We start from the raw sequence: 24365 nt of genomic DNA, 5'->3' as shown, positions 1-24365 counted from the left end.
AATCTATTGAAAAGGCATCAAAGGCGACATCTAGTGGACATGCAATGCATTTACTGTAAATGAAGTGGTACATTTTTTGAGAATGAATTTGAAGATGAATTTCACCTCAATTATCAAAATACAAACAGCCGTTTTACTACAGTTCGTCATAGAATAAAACATTCGACACCTTGAATTTGAGTGAAAGCCTGTCCAATGTAATTCTCTAATTTGATTTAGCACAAGCTATCCTCTTTTTTCCATAGGCCTGCACTGTAAAAAATTAAATGATCAATACACTGACAACATATGTTTTTACATTACTTTAAAATAAGTTAAGACATTTTAACTTATTTTTATAAATTACACAAGATTAAACTCAAGTCAGTTTAATATAATTTAAGTTGAAATGACTTAAACATCCAAGTTGATTTTACTTAAAAATTTAAGGCAGCAATTTTTTTTAGAGTGTACATGCAGCATAAAATGTCTGGAATTGCACATCACTCCATAAGCTACAGATCTTGACTGCATGCCAGCCTTCACAGGTGCTATATGTGCTGTAAGCGTAAAACTTTTTATCATTATAAGATTGGTGCATCAGAGTGTTCGGTAAAAAGTAACATTAAACAATACATACAAATAAAGAACATAAACAGAATCGCATACAAGAACTTGGCCTACTATATCTGGAACATGATGACAGGTTCAGGGTCAGACTTGTGGCGACAAACTCTCCAAGCACTAGAGCATGACTTGAAACGCTGTGGTGCCTTTCACTTTGACCTGTAGTGCATGAATCTGGTTCACAAAAGTCAAAAGCCAAATTTGGCTAACCTTTGACCACATCCTTCATTGTGTTCAAAGCACCAGCTCATCCTGAGGTGGAAGGCATAAAGTAGAACAGCGTTACTCTTCACATACAGCTTTTCGAGACATTTCTGATGATACAGACAACACAACAAAAACCACTGTAGAAAACATGTTTATTAGACAAATTATACACAGAAAGCTTTGCCACTTGTAACAGAGGCCTCAGTTTGTTCCATTTGAATAATATGCAACACATACAACAAAATAGGCCTATATTAAATACTGTACATTATAATCAGTTGAAAATGATGTAATCCTGTACAATTCTATGTATGAAATTAAAAATGTTACAGGCATAGCAGGTTTTGCATGCTTCTTTTACGGGGGAAAAAAAAAAACCTTGCCTCCTTTTGAAAGATTCGGAAATCAAAATGGAATGAAGTCGAATGAGAATGTCTTCCCGCCAGAGAAACCGTGGAGAACTCCTTGTAATGTGATAGTGGCTAACTGAGCTTTACAGACTCAGATATTATACTCTATATCTTCTTTAAATCCAACAAAAAAAAAAGTATCTGCATGTAAAATATACACTTTAATGTCTCTTCATTTACTCTAAATAAAAATCTTTAAACTGATACTAAATAAAATTGCTCCTATAGTCTTTCATTAATCATATCTTAAGAAAAGTACATCTAGAATGCTTGCGTCAAAACACTGTTGCCGTTTCCTACACACAACATTTGCGAATTAGTCAGAGGATAACAAACTGAAAGCTCATTCTAAACAACTAACATTAGTAAATATTAATACAGTTTATGTTAGTGAAAAGGATTGGTTTGTTTTTTTGTCCTCAAAAGGTGTATTTTTTTCTTTAAAACTTACCACACCTCAATGGCCTTGTTTAAACAATTAGCACTTTAAAAAAAAGTTAGATAAATATTACCCCTTAACATTTACGAAATGAAATAGAAAGATATTTCAAATAACCCCTCAAAAGTCACCTCTGTATCAGCGTCTTCAAATGGCGTAGTAACAGGTTGAGGACTGACACTTGAAAAGTAAAAAAAAGCCCCGTCTCCTAAGGCTCGTGTTAAGAATTCCTTTTAAAAACTCTCTCACTCTTTGATTTCCAAAATCTATGACGCACAGCCGCGAGATTGTGGCATATACAATGAAGCTATTCTACAGAATGTTTTTGTCGAATCCTGGAGTACGGCTACAGAAGTGAATACAAACTCTTAATGGTTTAATGATGCAAATCAATGAAAGATGATGGCACTGAAGCAATCTCAAAACTAATCATAAAAAAAAGAGAAAACTAAAACTACAGACAGTTCTGAACATTTATTTTGTTGTTAAAACTCTCTGACCAGACACATTCCACGCATTAAAGATTTGTTATACTTAAAGTCAGTAAGAGACATTTAGTAGCATTTGTTTCATCCCTCCCTACGGTACAATAATGTTTATTATTTTTTATTTCAAGTTCAATCGAGTCTTTTCCACAGAGTGTCCATTTAAAGACTCCAGGGAGAAGGCAGAGAGGATGAGAGGTCCTTAGAAACACAGTCACTCACTGTGAGGCTTCCGAGAAAAGCAGGTTATTTTCTCTCAGTTTAGCAGCGCCTTGTCGAACGCTTCAGCTAGAGGGAGCACTGAACATTAACAGAGCGCTGAGATGAAGCACAATTCAGTCGATGAGTTGACAAGATTCTTCTAAACTGAGTTATTGCAGATCAGGGAAACACTAGGCAGTCTTTTTTGAAAAAAAAAAAAAAAAAACTAACAAAAAACAACCCAAAACAAAAAGGTAAACATACCATCATTGCAACATTTGATAGTCTTTTTTTTTTTTTTCTCTCCCTACAAAATCGAATGTGGCAAACAAAAGGCAAATTCATTTAGTTCACAGAGAAAATCTCCCGACAAACCACAATGACAATAATGATCATTTTATTCCAGCCTCGTCCTGCCGACGAGTTCGGTCGGGACAAGCAAGCTCCATCGCCAAGAGCAAAAGTCAAGAGAAAACGACAACCAAAAAGGAACATTTGTATTTACATATATCTCTTTTTTTGTTTCCAACTCGCAGGCACAGGAACTCCTGCAGTCTATATGGAGGTGCCCCTGTCCGGGTCGTTGCCGTAGCTAAAGTTGGGGGCCGGGGTGGGCTGATACGGGATGCTGGACATTGTCTTGACGGGGCTGCGAAAGAAGCCGCCGTTGGGGGCTCGCTGCCGGAAGGGCCCCCCAGTCCGGTGGTCCTGCACGGCCCCAAAGGCGAAGCCGGCTGCGGCTTTGGCCGACAGGCTGCGGCTGAGAGTCTGGATCTGCTCGGGGATGAAGGTGGTGGTGGTGATGTGCGTGTTGCGGAAGTCGCTGATCTGCTCCAGGGCCTGCCGGGCGGCCGGGAGGGAGTCCATGTCCAGGGGCGTCAGGTCGATGGAGGAGGTGGAGAACTGTTTGTGGGGGCTCTCATCGTCCGTGCACAAGCTGTTAACCCGGTGATGAAGGTGCTCCAGGTCGATCTCCTTATCGTCCTAGAGGAGGGAAAACGGGAGGAGGAAAGCGGAGTGGGGAAAATAAGGAAGGAGAGAAGAACAGGAGGAGGAGCGAAGGTTGTTATAGGATCAGAAGAGAAAAGAGGTGTAAAGTGAAGTGAAAGGGTGTGTATTTATAAGAGCAGATAGAGAGTGGGATGGTATAGTGAAGTGGGACAGCACAAGGTGGTTAACGGGGAAACGGATAGGGGCGGTGAAGTAGGAAGGGAGTTGGTGAGCAAATGAAAGTGTTTCGGATGCAGTTGGGGAAAAGAAAATTTGGAAGAAGGGTGAGGGCGGATATTGATGAAGAATTAGCAGGCCCAATGAGGTTTTAGTGTTTGCATAGAAAGCAAGACAGAGAAAGAGGGGGGGGGGGGAGGTACAAAAAGGGAAACATACTGAGCTACGGTAATGAAAACACAGTCTTAACTAGGACTGTCCTTGGACTATCATCAACATTAACGTCGTGTGACAGATGGATCTTTGGATATGTAGATACAGTCTACAAAACCTTTCCACTTTCAAGCCATCTGAAACCACAGTTGTGACAAAACTGTAGCTTATCTAGTATATAATAAGTTTAACTAACATAACTACTATAAAATATGTAGATTGCTTTAAAGAACTCACGAGGTGACGTGGGCTGACATTGTGGCTGCAGGGAGCTCAGAGATAAAATGGCCTCTGGTTTGGACCAGCATAAAGCACTTAGTTGATTCCAGCCACCAGTGGCAGGCAGCGTGGCCCTGAGTAAAGAGGGGTGGTGGGGGAACCTGGTCGGGCCGAGGGGGGCGGGAGGTTCGTAGGCACCTGTCCTACCACCAGGGTGGAGGAAGGCGGTATAATAGGGGTGAAATTGTGAAGGGAAGAGGAATGTGGGAAGGCTGTTACATGTGCTGTTTTGTTGACCTAAACAGGGACCTTGTGCTTCTCAAAATACTTTGGTGTGTTTGAAGATAATAAATACCCTTACACTTTTCTTTTTGGGGCATGGTGAGATTGCATTATGAGTCTAAACCTATGCATTTTATCTTGAGATTTATTTACTATCAGAAAATGTTTTGCAAAAATGGTATCTTTAGGGATACAACAGCTTGTCACTGCAACACCCTTACACGGACAACTTGGTGTTTTATCAAGCCCTAAAAAGAGCAGTTTAATACCTCAGAGTAGTAATATGTAGGCCTATCTATAGCCTGTAAACTGTCAGTGTCCCGGTAGAGGGACACTTGGTCCACTTTTTTATCGCCGATTTTCCCTAACACGTATTTTAGTATTCTTCATAAATTAGGTATCATTCGCAAGCTTATATACTCAAAATTCATCCAGGGAAAACCGTTTTGAAATTGGATTACATTACCACTACTACTTTGAACTTTTATGGGTAAATAAGGTACTTTAAGGGTACTGCCCAAACTTTTGAACCCCTATAGGTAGAAGTTGTGCAAATTGTTTTCCTGAGAGTGCAGATATTGATGAAACACTAGTGTGAAATCTTTAAACCAGTGGTTCTTAACAGAGAATAGTGAATAGTGTTCTATAATGGAGCTACAGCTACAGTCTGCATCTGTCCAAGTATGCATGACAGAATGTGTAATTGAATCTCAATCTGAAGGATTATATACACATGCACGTCATCTTTGTCTTCCGGAGCATGTGCACAACGCAAAGGCCAATAGGTATAACATGCAGCCGAGCTACAATCACATTATCTAGGTCTGTTGGTCCGACTTCACAAAAGCCAGATGAGTATGATTCGGTCAGACTAAAGTGGTTACAGTACAATTTAAAAAGACACATTTTGCTCTAATCTAACTGAAATTAAACTTTTAAAGTCCAAGTACACCCCTCAATTTTATGCAATGAAACATGTTTGTAATTATTATTATTTATTAATTATGAAGATTGAATTATTAATCAAGAGTTTAAAGCACACACATAATATTGCATTATTATATTTTATAAATTAAGCCATTGGAGGTTTGCTGAGGCCCCCTAGTGGGCCTGATTGAGAAAAAAACTGCTTAAAAAAAACAAAACATTTTACCTGATGCAATGGCTAATATTATATATATATATTGCTTCAGGCCCCCTGATTGAGAACCACTGCTTTAATTTATCATTTTATGTGTTGCAATAATTGTATTGAGAATAAATACTGAATTAGGCACTTAGTCTCCATGTGTGGCACCAATCTTATATTGAACAAGTTTTGCAAATGCCAGCCTGCTGGGCTACACAGCTCAAATAACTTCCTGTCACGTTTGCACTGTGACTGTTTTTGTATTCTTTTAGCCAATTTTGTCTAGTCACTTCGTAGCTTGGAATTAATGGATTGATCTCTGTGGGATTGAAAAAGATTGGTATTGAAAACAGCCCGTATAATTGCATTTCGGGAAATTAATGGTAATGGCCTTCCTTGTAGCACCCAAGTGGATTCTCTTCCAGCAGCAAATGTGCGATTGCTCAAGTCCGAACAAAACTTATCTTTGCGCATTTCATAACCTACGTGGGCTCGAGGCTTGGAGAAGTGTGGAAAGAGTGTAGCTCAGTGCTGGCAGAAGACAGTTCGCGACGGGATGGCGAACGTGTGCCTCAGCTTGGAGTCGAGGGGTGTGGCGCAGCATGCGGGTGACAAATGATTGGAGGAAGGCCTGAGCGTGAGCATGATGTCAGTCTGCGGCTCATGACACGGCTCGTCTTGCCTCACAGACGGTCCGTCAGCCTGTGTCTGTGTGCGTGCGTGAAAGGACATGACCCAACAGATGAAGCAGGCAGATGAGAGGATGGGAAAGAGGTTGTTTTCAGAGAGGTGGGGGAATGAATAGAAAAAGACAACAAACAAACAGTCAGCACACAGATGTTTTTTCTTTCTTTTTTTATGTCCAAGGAGCCAGATACCTGGAAGTGTGAGATGGTAAAAATGGCATTTTGCATTTCTCTCCCACCCCTCAACACAGAGTACTTATCTATAAAACAAAATCAACAAAATAAAAGTTGTTTCAGGCTTTGACAGCAGAATAACATGATTGTTTTGGTCTTTTCTGAAAAATAACCAAACATTTTCAGAGTAATGACTGACACAGATCGCTGTTTGGCGTTCGGCGGCCTCTGTTAGTTATGCGGCCACATGAGGTCTGACTTTCAAATACCTACTACTACTAATAGCCACTCTGAACATAATAGGAATAAAAGCAGGTAAAATATATTTTTTTCCTTTTTTCTTTCTTCTAAGACTGAAAAACAGTCGGTTATTTGAATGCAGACCTCATACCGCGGCCTACAAATGTAGAGGCACCGCAGGACTCCAGACAGCCACAATATCAATGACACAGCAGACATTTGAGGTGAAGAACTTTTCATCATTTGGTTTTTCAGGAATGATTAAAACACAAAGCTTGGCATGTGAAATGGCTTATTCATAAAGCAAAACCTCCAGTTCTCTGGACCGCCTGCTCGTCCTCTCTGGATTGGCAGGTGGTGCGCAATAAAAACATTTGACTTGGGTGGAAAATGGTTATTCATCGCTACGAGGTGGAACTCGTTTTGACGACTTGTCATATCGAATCATTTCTGACCAATTGCGACACCACAGAAAGAGCCGTGACGGCGAGATCACAGAGAAACAGAGAGAGGAAACAGGGACAAACTAACACCATGGCATATGCAATGTGTGTGTTGGTGTGTGTATGCATGTGTGTATGTGTGTGTGTCAGACACAGACACAAGCACAAAGTCATTCTATTGTTCTGATGTGCAATGAACTCAGTGTTAGCCAGGTGTCAAGAAATATCACAAAGAAAAGAGGAAGCAGTTAATAAGATTTAAGGATGTACCAAGACAGCACTGGGACACACCAAAAAGAAAGTTGCATCATGCTGAAAGATGGAAGAATGGTTTTTAGGATGTGCCAAAATGACTTTATGTTATTCAGTATTTTTGCCTTGTTCAAAAATGATCCAAATATCCTTAAAACAAGATCATTTTTAATTATTTTATTGATTTAAAATCAATAAATAGATTATAATTCATTTAATTTAGTATTTCAATGTAAGTTTATTTTTGTTACCACAAATAGTTTTTGTTGTTATAAATCTCTCTAACAATTTGCTGAAAGGGGTAATAAAAATAAACTTAACTCGTTAAATTATTCTCTGAAAGCATAAATAATTTGACTGGAAAACAAGTCAAAAATACGGTAATTTTGCAGCAAAGAAGTCTTAAATTAACTCTGCAATAAACCAAAGAGCTTTAATTGTAAAACCAAAAACATCTGTGAGATGAGTGTGATATGTGCTAATTTAGCGTTTGTCTTGTCTTGGTCGCTTTTGGCATTAACACGTCTCGCTCACTGAACCGTGTGTGTGTTAAAATGTGTGCTTATCAGCATGTCTGTGTGAATATTTGTGCAAAGCTCTGCCAAGCTTCTACTCTGATGGAACCGTCTGGAAGAGTGCTTTGAGGAATGAGCCCAAATCAGCATGATCCAACCACTGGGGCAGAAAGGAGCGGGGTTCAAGAGTGACTGCCAAAGCGCTCCACCCTACATGAGAGAATCATCTCTGTGCTCAGTGTTACATCTTCAACTACACCACTACATTAGCTAAAATTAATGACTTAGCATGCTTATATACAGTAGAAGGTCCAATGTTAACTTTGAGGCCTGGTATTGCTTTTAAATATATATTTGTAATATGGCAATGCATATTTGTGACAAAGTGCAATGTATAGTGCAGCATCATACAAAAAGAATATTATATAATATATAGTACCGTTCAAAAGTTTGAGGAGGTCAGTAAGATGTTTTTGAAAGAAATGAATACTTTTATTTAGCTAAGATGCATGAAACTGTTCAAAGGTGAGTCAATACATTTATTATGTAACAAAAGATTTCTATTTCAAACTTCTGTTCCTTTCAAAGAATCCTGAAAAACATGTATAATGTTTTAACATTGATAATAATAAAAAAAAAGATTTCTGAAGGATCATGTGACACTGAAGAATAATGATGCTGAAAATAGAAAACAGTTATTTTAAATTGTGTGTATGCATGTTTATATATATATATATATATATATATATATATATATATATACACACACACACACACGGTATATATATATATATATAGATATTTCACAATATTACTGTTTTTACTGTATTTTGTGATCAAACATGTAGCATTAGTGAGCATAAGAGACTTCTTTCAAAAACATTTAAAAAATCTTACAACCTCAAACTTTATGTATTATTTAATAAGAGGAAAACACTAAAGGCATCTTAAATAAAGCACTGATAATACATTTTTCATGTGCGAAAAAGTTGTTAAAAAAATGCCAGATTCATCTGAAAAGACAGATGATTTCTTTAGTTAGTAGATAGTTTGTCTGTGCTTTAAATCCCTCACATAGTAAGGTCAAACTATTGCTATTGGAATCCAATTCAAACCATGTAATGTCACAGTTCCCAATAAAGTTCCCGGGCCATTTTAATTCAGTGTTACTTTGGGCCTTGCTTATAAACACGTACAAATGAGCCATTCAGCTTTTTATGACTTAAATCGGCTAATTGTGGCATGCTGTAATAAAAAAACTAACAGGATGAAGCTCATCTGCCATTTCTGCAAGGAACATAATTTGTCCATATAAATGTCTGAACATTATGGCCTTCAGAGGAGCAGGGATGAAGGAGAGCCGCTCTTCTCTGTGGGGTCATGAGTGCCCTGCTGCTGCTGCCCCTGACAGATAAAAGCTGCTTCATGGCGGGAGGACGGAAGACAAGAAAAGCCCCTGACCGCTGATCAAAAGCACTACTTTGTTTTTCAGGTGGAACGCTAGAGATGAAATGCTGTGTTTTTTGGCCTGTGGAGAGTCTGATGACTCAGACCAGAGGGGTGTGAGGAGAGGTCAGGTGTGTATGTCGGGGGGTGGGTGATGGGACTCAATTGGAGTAATGCGGGAGATGGGGGATGTAATATCAGGAAAAAGAACACCCACAATATGACAGCTGCAGAAGATAACAAGGAGCCATAAACTCATCAAATCAAAGAAATGCGTCAAGAGCAACATCACAAAGGTTCATTCACAGCCATATGAATGTCCTGTCACTGCTACGCCTGTGTTACATTGAAGTGTTGTCATGTGAAATGCAAGCAATGGGTTTATTTGTTAATTAATGTTAACTGGATTCCAACAATAGGCAAACAGTTGTAAGAACAAGAAAAAAAAAGAAAAACAATATGCGCAAACAACACATTAATCTAAACTGATCTTCATGAAATTAGCTATGGGATATAAAAGAAAAATTAGAGGCTTGTCTTAAAGTAATTATCTAGATATATGCAGCTTTTATTGGCACATATATTTTTTAGCACCTGTTTATTTGTTCATTTTTTCTCAACAGCTCTATTACAGTTAATGTGCTTGGCAGGCAATTGAACAACATTGTGTTCTTTTTGGAGAGGTTTGTTTAAGTGCGCTCTCAGAAACAAATGATTTGAATTACTTTGTCTACTTACTTTGTTTGTAATGCTGACTATTTCTCATTTTAATCTCTTGTCTTTTTTTGTTAATGTTACTAATATCCTTCCAAGGCTTTGATGGCATATGACCGGTATTGATTCTGCTTAACTGTTTGATCTATGGCAGAAGTCCAGAAGGATGGTGTTATTAAGGGGTGTTTGTTAGGTACAAGTTCAAATTGGTTACGGTTGCCGAGCAATATTGCAACTTGTTGCATTATTACAGAATGATTTGAGGTCACAGGGGTGTATTATGGCTTAAATACAACAACTTCAAAAGTGAAAATATCTTAATCAAATATTAATAATTATTATTATCATCTTTTGATTTGCGACTATCACGTTCCAAATACAAGAGAAAATCATTTGTGAAGTATAAAAGCCATTGTATTATCAAAAACTCAGTATAGCTACAAGGTTATTTAATCTCATTTTTAATGAATATTCATATTATTATTTTATATTAATTGAATTTACATTATTTCATTTAAATTTTATACTTCAGTACCATTTAATATAATATTTAAAAAAAATTCCACCCAGTTAACAGGATATAAACTCATAACGTCATACGACTTTCTTACCGCTCAGTTTTACATTCTTAAAATTTGTTAAAAAAAAGTCCTGCATTGAAGGGTTAGTTCACCCTAAAATGAAAAGTAAGTCATTATTTACTCTACTGGTGTTGTTCGGACTTCAAAAGGAGAATAAAAAAAAAAAGTCCTGCTCGTGCTCATCCATATAATGGCAGTGAATAGGGACCATCATCAAGCATTTAAAAAAAATGCAAAAGTATCACAGAATGATCCCATGTGACACGTGTCATATATTCCAAGTGTTCTGGGGGTAAACGATAGGGTTTGATGAAAAACAAACCGAGATTTTATGTATTATTTAATGGAAATCCTTTCCTTGACCATAAGTCTTCTATGCTCTACTGTGAGTTCAATGTGACTCGCCCAGAAAAAGCACACAAGTCGTGAGAAATCAAGATTAATACAAACATGAAATGAAATACAATATACTTTCTTCTCTCATGTGAATTTATCTGCTGTGTTTGCCGCAACAAACAGTTATCGCATTCACATCTGTTGAATGTCATTCTGACAGTCATCAGACAAACAGAGATGTTTAACTCAGTGAAGAAAGTACACAGGTACTTTTTGCGAATTCTAGGCATTGTATTTCATGACACGTTTTTTGGGGCGAGTCGGAGTGAACCGTGGTGCTAACAGAGTCACATGAAGGTCAGGATTTCTGTTAAATAATACATTTCATTTTGGTTTGTTTTTCACCAAACTGTATCGTTCACCCCCAGAACACTTGAAATATACCTCACGTGTTGCATTCTGTGATACCTTTGCATCTTTTTTTAAAGCTTGATGCTGGTCGCTATTCACTGTCATTATATAGACAAGTGCAAGCTTGACTTTCTTTAATTTCTCCTTTTGTGGTTCAGAAAACAAAGAATGGCATACTGCATTAGAACAACACCAGGGTGAGCAAATGATGACTTAATTTAATTTTGAGATTAACCATTCCTTTTGAGGGGAAATTTAGGAGCGATGTTACTGAGCTTGAAGTTCTGTAACTATATTGGATCCTATCTGGTCTTGGGCAGTTGGACAATCTCTATAGTTATTGTATTTAAACATGTTCCACAATCTTCGGTTTATGATAAGCTAATTATCAACCTCATCCCTATTCTTAAGGGTTTAAGACTCTTACCTCCTTCGATGGGACTCTGGAGCCTTTCCTTCGCGTCCACCAGGTTTCCACCGTGGCAATAAGACAGGAGAGCACTACACCAGCTGCTAGTACAAAGAAGACCCCAGCAAAGCTGTGGATGTCCAAGGCGCTGGCACTCTTCCGAGTGCCCACAGGAGAGTACAGGTCACATGGACTATCTCGCGGCCACCACTTCAGCTTCAAGATGTCCATGTCCCCATTCTGCTGAAGCTCTAAGATCCTGGACACAGCAAGAAAACAGACACACATATGGATGATTCTTTATTCGGAGGCACTTTTCAGATTACTTCAAATGATGTCTATGTTACAGCATTAATCCTGGAATAAAGGTCATGAAGAATCCATACCATCACATATTAGGCCAAAACGTATTTCAAGAGGATTTTGGCTGGAAGTGTGATGGTGTGAATTTCTGATATTGTGTGTGATGGTATTTTTTTTTCTTGCTAATAAAAGTTACCTAGCAGTTAATTAACAACAGTTTTGTTACTGAATTATCATAAATCACTAACTTGTAATAACTTAATGAGGTTCTTGAAATCTCAGTCACAAAATTAATCGTGGCTAATTCATTTAACTCCCAGTTTCTGTTAATAAAAACAAGCAACTTTATCAGAATTACAACAGAAATACCGAACTATCGTATATCCTATAAATATCCAATAATGGATTGAATATTGAACACTGTCTTTGAACAACGGGGACCTACAGGTCAAGAAGGTTGAGAACTATATATATATATATATATATATATATATCAATTTTAATTGCATGATGACAGCAGTATTGAAGATAGTATTGAATTAAAGATAGTATTGAAAATATGATTTTCTTGAATATGTGCAAAGCTGAATTTTACTGGTTTTAACTTATACAGTATGAAGCATGGAGGCAGAAGCTCAAAATAAGAATATTCAGGCAATTACCTCACTTAAGACAAATATGAACCTTCTTTTGATAACTGAAGTCCTGCACTCCATGCCTGGACATTTACTACTGGCCTAAATATATGCATGATTATGCACAATTTTATTGTGTGTCGCATTACAGAAATGGACTGTGTTATGAATTGAAATTGAATGTCGGATTGCTTCATTCTTACACATTAATTGAGCCACTGAGATCTGTGTAACACCCTATAAATAACTCAGAATGGTCCCAGTCTGTTCAGTGGCATCTGTTGCTGCAGTGATTTACTTTTTTTCCCAACACCAGGGGGCAGTGTCTCCTCAGAAATAATGTCATCTTCCTCACCATAAAGAATGAGTGTGTTCTGATGTAGTGATGGCAGTTTGTACTAATGCCAGTCCAGCGGCTGCAAATGAATGATAATGAATACAGGACACAAAGGTTTAGGAGAATTTGCCTCATTGATTGGCTGATCTGTATTGCGTGGCGGTCTCTCTCTAGCCTGATTGTCTGCAGTCAGGAGTCAGCGCACATTTAGCCCCAGAGGAGGAGACTAGCGCGCTTCCAAGAGCCCATATTCACATCCAAACTGCAGCTGCAGCAAACACTTATCCAAACAGCCACACACACAATGGAAATGTTCAGAATTCACAGTAACACACAATGCTGTCTAAAATCCTGTTCAACATTTATTCAAAAAGCTACCCTTCATTCTTTATATCCATATCCCTGTCTCATAACAATATAATACAGGAGTAAAAAAAAAGTCCTATTGCACTCAACAGATGGAGAATGACCCATCCACATTCTGCTATGGACACAGCTCACAGGACTCACAACAAGGTGGGCCAATGTTGAAAGATTTGCTTTATAGATCACATTTTAAACGTGCCAACAACATTTAGCAATGCAACGCCGCCCACATATGTTGCATTAGAGGATTCGGAGTGCAATAGCAGAGACCTGAAACAACAATGAGGACAATTCAAGAGAACAGCACAAAACATACATGGGGAGCTGTGATCCAGTGCCATTACAATGCCAAGTACTGTGACTGAGTAAGCAAAGATGTAATCAATGTCACACTGATGCAATTGTTGAAAGTGAAAGAATTAGTTACAGTAACTCAAAATCAAAAATGAACATCTCCCTCAAGTCGTAGTACTATAAAAAAAGCACCTTGTGCTTTAACAAGCACTAATGCAGTATATTCCAGTTATTGAGAAACCATGCAATATCTTTGTGTTGCCAATATTCACAAAATAATCACGCTTTGCAAATATATTTTGAGAAAAAACTATCATTATGAGTGAACCTAAAGGAACATTAAAAGATTTTAAAAAAGTACAGCCTGACTGCTTTAATGTTATAGGAAGGATGCAGGTGGTGTGTGTTATTTTAGTATTATTTAAATACTAGTAACAGTATTTAATACAATTTTGAATTAGTTTTTATTTTTATACTTTATTTTAGCGTTCATTTTTTTGTTGTTGTAATTTTAGTACTTCATCTTAAACTTATCAGTTAGATGTCATGTCTTAAAATGATTTTAAGAGCTTTCGTTAATAACTCCAAACTGTTTTCGAGTGAGGTTAGATAAATGATCCCCCACCGTGGTGGTGACAGATATGTACATTAACCTATTTTAACATTGGTGCATTTTCCAATTTATGTTATAATTTTCCTTGGTATTAAACTACAGTGATGAATGAATTCTGAGATGAGATGTCTTGGTCTTCAGTAACACAGCTATTCCTTTAAGACCTAATTCCCACAGGAGGTCACCACAGAACAACTCCTATCACAGGCATATGGAACGGCCTACCCTTGAAAAATTAGTCTGTGACATGTATGAGTGTTGCCATGATGGATGTGTCAACACTTGGTGGGTCAACATGCCATGCGCTGCTTCAGGGCTGAGATAATAGGTTACATCTGACCACACTGATAGGATGGCAAGGAGGAGACAAGTATGGCTTGTGTAACCATTCTTAAAAGTAAATTCTATTCTATTCTATTCTATTCTATTCTATTCTATTCTATTCTATTCTATTCTATTCTATTCTATTCTATTCTATTCTATTCTATTCTATTCTATTCTTTCTGTTCAACCTAAGTCTAATACAAGTGTCAACATTCAAGGACTTTCTGACCTTGTGGTTTTCCAGCAGCTGGTACTGGGCAAATGAACAGTCTCTGTGTTTAATGAATTAACACCCTGGCGTTTTTAACAAATGAGGAGTGGTGAGATCCACAGGAATTAACACCAGGTACTTTTCCTGTGAGAATCAACTGTCCAGTTTTGCCCTTGAGGAAACGCCACATGTTTGTCTTCAGAAGTCTCAGGAGAGACATGACAGTAGACATCTCAGAGGGGACCAGATTTTACCTTGTTTGTTGAGAAGATAAGCCCACTGATGGCCATATGCTGAAAGATTTAGTTTTGTGCTTTTTTACTAAACTTCTTTAAAAAAAGTTTTTGACTTGGAATTTTTTTTCTCAAGCACTTTAAATGTCCCTTTTTTTTAAAGAAAAACTCATAAAAGCAAATCACTTGATGAGCATGGGTTTCTTTCTCACATTGGCTATGTTTACATGCACACTTTTTTGTTTCAATCGGAATGAATTAATTCTGATTGATGAATCCGAGCATAGTGTTTACATGAACGCTAAATAAAGTCATCCGGTTGAACCGTTGTGTCATGCTGCTTATATTTGTAAAAACACCCTATTCCTGCACCCAAAACAAAGTGTCTGTGTCTGACACACACATAGTTCTGCTCCACTTCACAGCCAATGAGTGGTAGGGGAATCTTAGAATAACACAACAGTCATTTATGACATTATATTTAAAAACAACTGCAGCTCGTTCCGCGCGCCATGCGTATTTACGCCATCTCTACATCATTGCACATGTGCAGTCCTTTCAAGTTTCGGCTTTCGATCCGATTAAATGTTTACATACAGTTTTCTCTCGATTGGATTATAAAAGGTAAAAAAAAACCTTTCGATCAGATTGAATTATTATATTTACATCGACCTCAATCGGTTCGATTAAGGTGTTTACATGAAGCCTTTTCAGTCTGACTGAGCCGTCAATCAGATTGCTAAAGGATTATTTGGTTGCATGTAAACTTTGATGTGTTTCCTATTGAATCAGGACGTTTGGGCATGCCACTTTTATTTAAATAGCCAAAAAAAGTTGCTTTAAAATAATATTTCTTTTGAAAAGCATTTTACAAATAAATTTGAATTACTAATAAATATTTGAAATAATATCCCTGCACTAGCATATAGATGACCTCTATATGCAACACATTCTCATACCCAAGACGTCACTTTCAACCATGCTTCAATATATGACGCTCAAAGCACCCTTTAGCGTCCATATGAGACGCATAACCCTACCACAGACCCAAACCTACCCAACCGAAGCGTCTCATATTGACGCTAAGGGTGCTTTGTGCGTCGGATATTGACGCTTTCGAAAGCGTCAGTTACATGACGCCTAAACCTACCCATAACCGAAGCATCACATATGGACGCTAAAGGGTGCTTTGAGCGTCAGATATTGAAGCATGGTTGAAAGTGACAAAATTCAAATAAAAATTTTATGAGGTCTTTAAAAAATTTGCCCTTTTACTAAAAAAAAAACTGCTTTCCCTTCAGGGCACTTGCAGAGAAACAGCAGCTTCATAACAGCAAACATTTTTATTTGTTATTTATTCCCTCTCCTCCCAAAACGGAGTGATAAATGGAGGGAAAGGTGAGTGAGGACGAAGAGAAGGAGATAAGCGTTGTGCGTGCTGAACAAGTTGAGCTCGATTGACAGGCCAGGGCAAAACACAAGCAACAATTCACCTGCTCCGCTCTGTGTTTTTGTCTTTGAATTGCACTATCACTGACCAGCGAGTCAAGGGAGTTCAGCTGGCTTTGGTCCATGTTCAATATCAGGGGCTAAACAAACACTTGGCCCTGTTAACAGCACAAGTCCAGATCAACCTGATTCTCCATGACAACTGGCTGATCTGGTAACTGCAACAAGCTTTCATTTAAGACCCCAGTATGACACTGAGCGCGGATCTTTGTCTTTCAGTGCACCTGGTTGCGGCAGCACTTCAAACTCATTTTTCTGTTCTTTGGGGATAATGCGGGTGGGGATTTGCGGTTCTCTCCTCAGGTCTGTCTGTCATGTAGTCTCCTTGCTTGCCTCTCGGGCCCTATGCGCTGAATCGAGTGTGGACTGCTGGAGCTGTTGCTATGGCAACCAGCTGCGGCAGAAATGATCACGTTATTAGATGTCTCTGTCTGCGGGGAGACAAACTACTTGATAAGAGCTGGGTAAACATGATGAGAAAAGGAACGAAAAGACAAAGGCAAGCAGATCTTTTGCCTGGGAAATACAGATGGAATTTCCTCTCAGCTTATCAATATGAACCAGATATCTGAAGGATGTTAGACATCTCAAAAGATTGTGAAAGACACTTACATCAGTATAATAGCCACTATAATAGCCATAGATTTCAATCTCTCTATGTAGACCCGCAGACCCCATTTACTGTATATTCAAAAGAAATGTTAAGTTGTAGCAATCCAAATGATCAAACAGGAGGACTTTTAAACTGACTTTGAATGAACACAGAGGGATCCCAAGCACTACATACTCAAACACAACATTAACACTAGACAAAGAACTGAGAAAAATTAAGGGCTTAAATACACAAGGGAAGCTAATCAATAGAACAGGGAACAGATGTGAACTAATTAAAAACCATGGAAACCAACCAGTGGCAGGAAAATGAGAACAATGCAAACAGGAACTAGAACTAAACCAAACTGAAACATGAGTCTGCGGCTGGATGTAATCGATGTAACGGAGCTGCCGCTTGCAGTTGGGGAGGAGCTGAAAACGGAGACGTGAAGTCGGACACTTTCTGCTTCCCGTAGTGTTTGCATGGTTTATCACAGCTGAAGTGAAATAAATGCAAAATTTGTCAAATACACAGACGTTTCAGAGATATAATCATTACTTTGTGTACTGCTTAATACAGCATCTGTTTGTACAAACCCGATTCCAAAAAAGTTGGGACACTGTACAAATTGTGAGTAAAAAAGGAATGGAATAATTTACAAATCTCATAAACTTATATTTTATTCACAATAGAATATAGATAACATATCAGATGTTGAAAGTGAGACATTTAGAAATGTCATGCCAAATATTGGCTCATTTTGGATTTCATGAGAGCTACACATTCCCAAAAAGTTGGGACAGGTAGCAATAAGAGGCCGGAAAAGTTAAATGTACATATAAGGAACAGCTGGAGGACCAATTTGCAACTTATTAGGTCAATTGGCAACATGATTGGGTATAAAAAGAGCCTCTCAGAGTGGCAGTGTCTCTCAGAAGTCAAGATGGGCAGAGGATCACCAATTCCTCCAATGCTGCGGCAAAAAATAGTGGAGCAATATCAGAAAGAAGTTTCTCAGAGAAAAATTGCAAAGAGTTTGAAGTTATCATCATCTACAGTGCATAATATCATCCAAAGATTCAGAGAATCTGGAACAATCTCTGTGCGTAAGGGTCAAGGCCGGAAAACCATACTGGATGCCCGTGATCTTCGGGCCCATAGACGGCACTGCATCACATACAGGAATGCTACTGTAATGGAAATCACAACATGGGCTCAGGAATACTTCCAGAAAACATTGTCGGTGAACACAATCCACTGTGCCATTCGTCGTTGCCGGCTAAAACTCTATAGGTCAAAAAAGAAGCCATATCTAAACAGGATCTAGAAGCGCAGGCGTTTTCTCTGGGCCAAGGCTCATTTAAAATGGACTGTGGCAAAGTGGAAAACTGTTCTGTGGTCAGACGAATCAAAATTTGAAGTTCTTTTTGGAAAACTGGGATGCCATGTCATGGCAGGACATAAAGAGGACAAGGACAACCCAAGATGTTATCAGCGCTCAGTTCAGAAGCTTGCATCTCTGATGGTATGGGGTTGCATGAGTGCGTGTGGCATGGGCAGCTTACACATCTGGAAAGGCACCATCAATGCTGAAAGGTATATCCAAGTTCTAGAACAACATATGCTCCCATCCAGACGTCATCTCTTTCAGGGAAGACCTTGCATTTTGCCAGACCACATACTGCATCAATTACAATATCATGGCTGCGTAGAAGAAGGATCCGGGTACTGAAATGGCCAGCCTGCAGTCCAGATCCTTCACCCATAGAAAACATTTGGTAAAATGTTATAACGCATCATAAAGAGGAAGATGCGACAAAGAAGACCTAAGACAGTTGAGCAACTAGAAGCCTGTATTAGACAAGAATGGGAAAGCATTCCTATTCCTAAACTTGAGCAACTTGTCTCCTCAGTCCCCAGACGTTTGCAGACTGTTATAAAAAGAAGAGGGGATGCCACACAGTGGTAAACATGGCCTTGTCCCAACTTTTTTGAGATGTGTTGATGCCATGAAATTTAAAATCAACTTATTTTTCCCTTAAAATGATACATTTTCTCAGTTTAAACATTTGATATGTCATCTTTGTTGTATTCTGAATAAAATATTGAAATTTGAATTGCATTCTGTTTTTATTCACAATTTGTACAGTGTCCCAACTTTTTTGGAATCGGGTTTGTAGAATAAAGTTCAACATAAGCCTATACTATTTAAATACCAATATAGTGGGGGTCTTCATCTTTTATCTGGTTTATTTTGATAAACATAACACAATATAACATAGCGACTACATGAAAAGAGCTTTTACTGTTATAAAAATACATATTTGTGAGCATAAGCGGAACTGAAGGTGTCAGAATAAACACGAAACACGTGATCGTTTTCATGCGGTGAATCCGGCCAATCGTGGAACAGCTGTGTCGTCATCAGAGCTCGTGCAGCCGCTCTTGAGAAGCTGCACCGTCTGAGTCAGCTGTAAGCTCTCGAATCGCTCTCGCGGTATTTTGATGCCATATGTCACAGTGACGTAGTGTCTGTGCTGTCTCAAGCCGGAAAAAAATTCTAACAGGCATGCATTGCTTCAAGTCAGACAACAATTGGTCTGCGCAGAGCAGCATGAAGTTGAACAAGAATAATGAAACCAAAATACATGTGACAATAAGGTATAAATCTGCAGTGTTAGCACTGTATTTATTTACCAAGCTCAGCGCTTTCAATGGCAGAAGTGTAGTGCAGCTCTGTTCTAACAATTTCTATCAGCTGGACAATGAGTCCAAAATGTCATGTGTTCCCAGGACCATTTGCTAAGGGACTGACTTTGTGTAAACAGGCGACATGTGGCCATAACCAGGCTGACATGGGTATCTTGCCCTGAGGAGTTATAAGCAACCTCGCATCTGTCCTGGAAATTGACTGGCACTGTGGGCTGCAAAATGTCAGGTATAAGCGGCGATCGCTCTAGAGTGTGCCATTTTAATAGGGTAATTGGTCTTCACTCTTGGTTTTCACTCCTCTAATAACCCTGCTGATGAAAACAACAAGATTCAACTAGATTTTTACAGTTTATGAAGGAAATGTGAGTGGTGGTTGCCTGCACAAAATGCACTGCCATGATGCTAGGGTGCAGGGCACCGATGCCATGCAATTGTTATGTGGATGCTAAGATATTCTGAGGCCAGTTGCATAAACATAGTCGCTAAGTTAAGACTTAAGAACTAGTATGACCAACTACAGTAGCAGTTGTAGGGCTAATCAGTCTTACTTTTTGGATTCAAATTAGACCAATCTACCAATTTGACCAGTCTTTAAAAAAAAAAGAAGAAAAAAAAAAAAAGGAAAAAGAAAAGATAACTAACTTGTAAGCAGTTTCTGCAAGTCTCTCTCTCTCTATGATAGTCTCGTTCTCAGAAATGGCTCAGGTTTGTCATTCATTCAAGTCTACAGGAATTTTTCCCATCCATTTTATCGATTAAAATTGTTCAAATCTCTGAACCCACGTATAAGCAATAGTTATAGTAATTCTTACATTAGAATTAGGCATAAAGTTGGCTTGACGTTGGATGTTCGATATTAACATATTGAACATATTTGGTATACACGTATAATTTAAAGCTCAATAGCATTTGAAGAGAATGACTTACAGTGAAAAACCAACTGTAAAGTGTTCATGGAGGTGCCAGGTATGATGCACACCTTTTAATTTTTTGATATTTAATAAAACAAACTGTCAAGTCAGGTGTAATAATGCCTATTTATTTCACAACCGAATGGGCTCATACACAAAATATACCATCAATAGCATTTTGTAAATATCAAACGTCCAACGTCAAGCCAACTTAATGCTAATATTGAATGGTGCCCAAAGACACATACGTGCACTGTATCACAGGTATACACATTTCTATAACATGCCATCTGTTTAACCATCTAAAGATACAATCACATACAACCTGAAAGAGAGCACTTTTCTGACTCACAATGCAAAGCCTTCAATCAAAAAATCTAAAATACTTCTCACTGTTTCTCTCTTTACTTCACACTCTTTGCCTCTCTTTCTCTCAAATGCCTCCAGTGTGAACCAGCACAAATCAATAATGTGTAATTAAATCTCAACCTAAGAAAAAATGATTTTTGAAATTGCCTATATGCTAGATTATAAACCCCATGTACTCAAGCAATAACTCCCCTGATATTTTTGGATTGGTAGCAGACTATATCAATCTACACATTTAGGCTACACATCTGAGAATACTTACACACACAAACTAGCAGCGACTGGTGCTTTTCAAGAAAACCCAAATGTAATTTATCAAACATTCCTCCAAAACGCTGCTTCTCAAAATACCTGTAAATAAACGACTTAAAATAATTTAAGGTCAGAAATGTTTCTACAATATTGGTATATGTATATTACCTTTAAAAGCTTGCCCAAAAATACACTGTTTGAAGAGCAATACAAATTAGGGCTACACACAGTGGCGGCTCCTGCAAAATCTCTCGGGGGGGGGGGGGGGGGGGGGGGGGGGCAAATGTTTGGATGATTGATAAGGATAAGGTCCACCCATGCAATGGATAAATTAACAGCTAAAGCATGTAAGGCAACTTCACTACTTTAATATTAATGAAAAATAAAGTGACTCTTACAATAAATCTCCTTGTTTGTTTCTATATGAGTGTTAACAATTCAGCAGCAAGTCAAAATCAATTCAAACAAAGCCCAGCCAGGATGCGAATTTCCAAAAACGTTTACTCCAATTTCAATTTAATAAGAAACAACTGAAATCACATAACTCACTATTTACGCTAGCAGCTACTTGCTCTGGCCAGCATAGTGCAAATCGCTCTGAATCTGAAGGGGCTACATTTTATATCTCCATTTAATAAACGAACTATTCCGTCAGATAAATATGTGTTGTGAAAGAAATATAGTTACATTTTCAAGCATTTTATCCAAAATGAAAGCACTTTTCAAACCTTAAACACATCAAAATTCAAGCACTTTCAAGGATTTCAAGCACCCGTACGAACCCTGCACATTACTCACTATTTACACTACTCACTATTATTACACTACTTACATCACATTACTCACATAATACACTTACTTATACTGAAATTTTGCTCTTCTCTCTTTCAAAGTAGCAAAGTGCTAAAAAATGTAATGACACGATAGAATTAACTGCGTTCGCCATGACGTTGTTCAAGTTCAACTGGCCTCAACTCGCGAGATGTCCCAACAGTCTCTCTCACTCTCGTTCTCTTTTTTATTTTTATTTATTTAATCACATTTGATAAAGATATTAAAGTAGTGTTTAATTGTTGTTCAAATTCAAAATTGTTTTCAAATATTATTTGTCACTTAATCTTAAAGATTTTTAATAGTGTATGTTTGTTCCCACCAATCGCTGCACAAGTTAAGGATACGTATGATGACGTAAGCACGTTAGTGCGAGCCCTCCCAGAACCCATAGAGAATGCATTGCAGTGCCTGCAGTTCGAAAAAAAAACATCTTTGAATGTAAGTCTATGGGAACACTCTGGGCGATTCTCAGCCAGAGTGAAATCGCCCAAAAAGAGGCGGTACTCCACAGAACGTGACATGACGCTGATTGGACTATATTCAGAGGCAGAACATACAGTGACGGCTAGCGTAACTCTGTGGTTGAATGAGATTGTGAATGTGATTGAAAAAGTCCCTTTCACACTTTGGTGGTGCGTCGCCCAATCGCCCTAATGAGGAAACCGCCCCTGGCTACACAATATTGGAAAAATTACATTGTGATGTTTTCGTTTTCCACAATATATTGCGGAATATTCACTAGATTACTTGAACTGCTCTATTTAAAAATAATTAGTCATTCTAGAATGATTTAGGTTATTTTGTAGGAGAGTGCATCTAAAAATAATTAAAAAAATCTGCAAAAAATTTTTTTTTTTCTCTGATGTTATTATTATTATTATTAAACTTAAAAAAATTGGCTATTTATATACTTTTTCCATGAACCAAACCAACAAGATTTTATTGTGTGTTTTTTATTATTATTGTTTTTTCCAGCAAATAAATATATGTTCTGCAAGTTTAAAAGTGAAGCACAGCACTCATACACAGTTTTTAAAATGTCTCAGAGCATAGATGTACTGAGCTGCTATGAGATGCTGAAATCTGTATCATGAGCACTAAGCTATATTGCGATATTGATTTTATTTTGATATTTCATGCAGCCCTAATACAAATTGTAGTTAATCCAATACAACTAACAGAAGGATTCAGCTCTCATAGACTTCCATTGAAACACAGCATCTGGCTGAACCCAAAATGCTGTGTTTGCCTCTTGGTCAGTTAACTAACTTGGTCAATTAATTTTGTTCTATGGTTCAGGTATCTGCTATAGACTCAAACTGCAGCACAGATTCAATGGGGCTCTATGGGCCAACGTCTACAGGATTCTACAAATGTCTCCATGTGGATTAAAGCAGATTGCATTAATTGTGTCATTTTTACTACTAAAATATTTAAATGTTTTTTTTTTTTGAGAGTCCACTTTAGACATTCTACTAACTATAAGTAACTTTGCCAACTAACTCTCGTTAGAGTGTTAGTAGACTGTTACCTGTAGGTTAGGGTTGGTAGAATAAGTTGACACGTACTTGCAGAATATACAGATTATTTGTATAAAGATAATTTAACACATTGTCACAGTATTTATTACATTTCAGGTTAATCTGTACTTGCTGTGCACTCTCCAGACAAAAACGAATGCATTTAGTCCAAATGCATGGAAACAACAGATGGAAGATGGTTATCTGTGGCTTGGAAAGGTAAGAGCTCTTTAAAATACACATGATTTTACATAGAACCACTGTGTCTATAGGACAATGTAAGGGAATATTGGTGCACTTTCACTATGCATATTCTTTTTGATACTGTATCATTTTAGAGTTAAGTCAAGTTTTCCACTCTTTCTCTTCTCAAGACTCCTGGTGATGAGTAAACGCAGAACATATATCGACTTTTACATCAACAATGGGGCCATCACTCCATGCTATCATATTTTTCTCAGTCTGCCATGATAGTGGTATTTCAATATAGCAATTTCACTCAGAGTGAGCGATTTAACATTTCTATTCTCTATTCAGCTCCCCGTATTAAAGCAGTGGAGCAAAAAAACACGTTCCTGCCATTAAGAATCATATGTTGATACGTTTGATCTCCATTGGTGCTGTATCTACTGCGTTGAAGTACTTCCTCTTAGGTGAGGCAAAAGAATTAGTCTTTTCACTTAAAGAATTGAGCTCTATGACTAGCTAAATCTGAACGCCTTTTATAAAACGCTCCCATTTAATGCTGTGCAATTTCCTCGCCATTGTTTCAAGAACCACAG

At 38.0% G+C, this 24365-nt stretch overlaps 1 protein-coding gene across 5 annotated transcripts in view; it reads right to left on the bottom strand.

Annotated features, from left to right (window-relative positions):
- Window positions 1-948: 948 nt before the first annotated feature.
- Window positions 949-24365, bottom strand: part of grid2 (glutamate receptor, ionotropic, delta 2) — a 417868-nt gene continuing 394451 nt past the window's right edge. For 2 of the 5 annotated variants that reach the window (XM_079896930.1, XM_079896931.1), the window contains exons 15-16: window positions 11584-11824; window positions 949-3332 (exon numbers count right to left, since the gene is read on the bottom strand). In XM_079896930.1, coding sequence (XP_079753056.1) covers window positions 2904-3332; window positions 11584-11824 — 670 coding nt within the window. In that variant the 3' untranslated portion in view covers window positions 949-2903. Of the gene's footprint in view, window positions 3333-5844; window positions 6067-6236; window positions 6305-11583; window positions 11825-24365 lie in introns of those variants that run through there. The other 3 variants (XR_013823893.1, XM_079896932.1, XR_013823894.1) reach the window with 3 other exon arrangements.

This window comes from Squalius cephalus (assembly GCF_949319135.1).
Source record: "Squalius cephalus genome assembly, chromosome: 16".
NCBI lineage: Eukaryota > Metazoa > Chordata > Actinopteri > Cypriniformes > Leuciscidae > Squalius > Squalius cephalus.
Note: the sequence above shows the minus strand (reverse complement) of the source record. Positions and strands in the feature narration are given on the sequence as shown.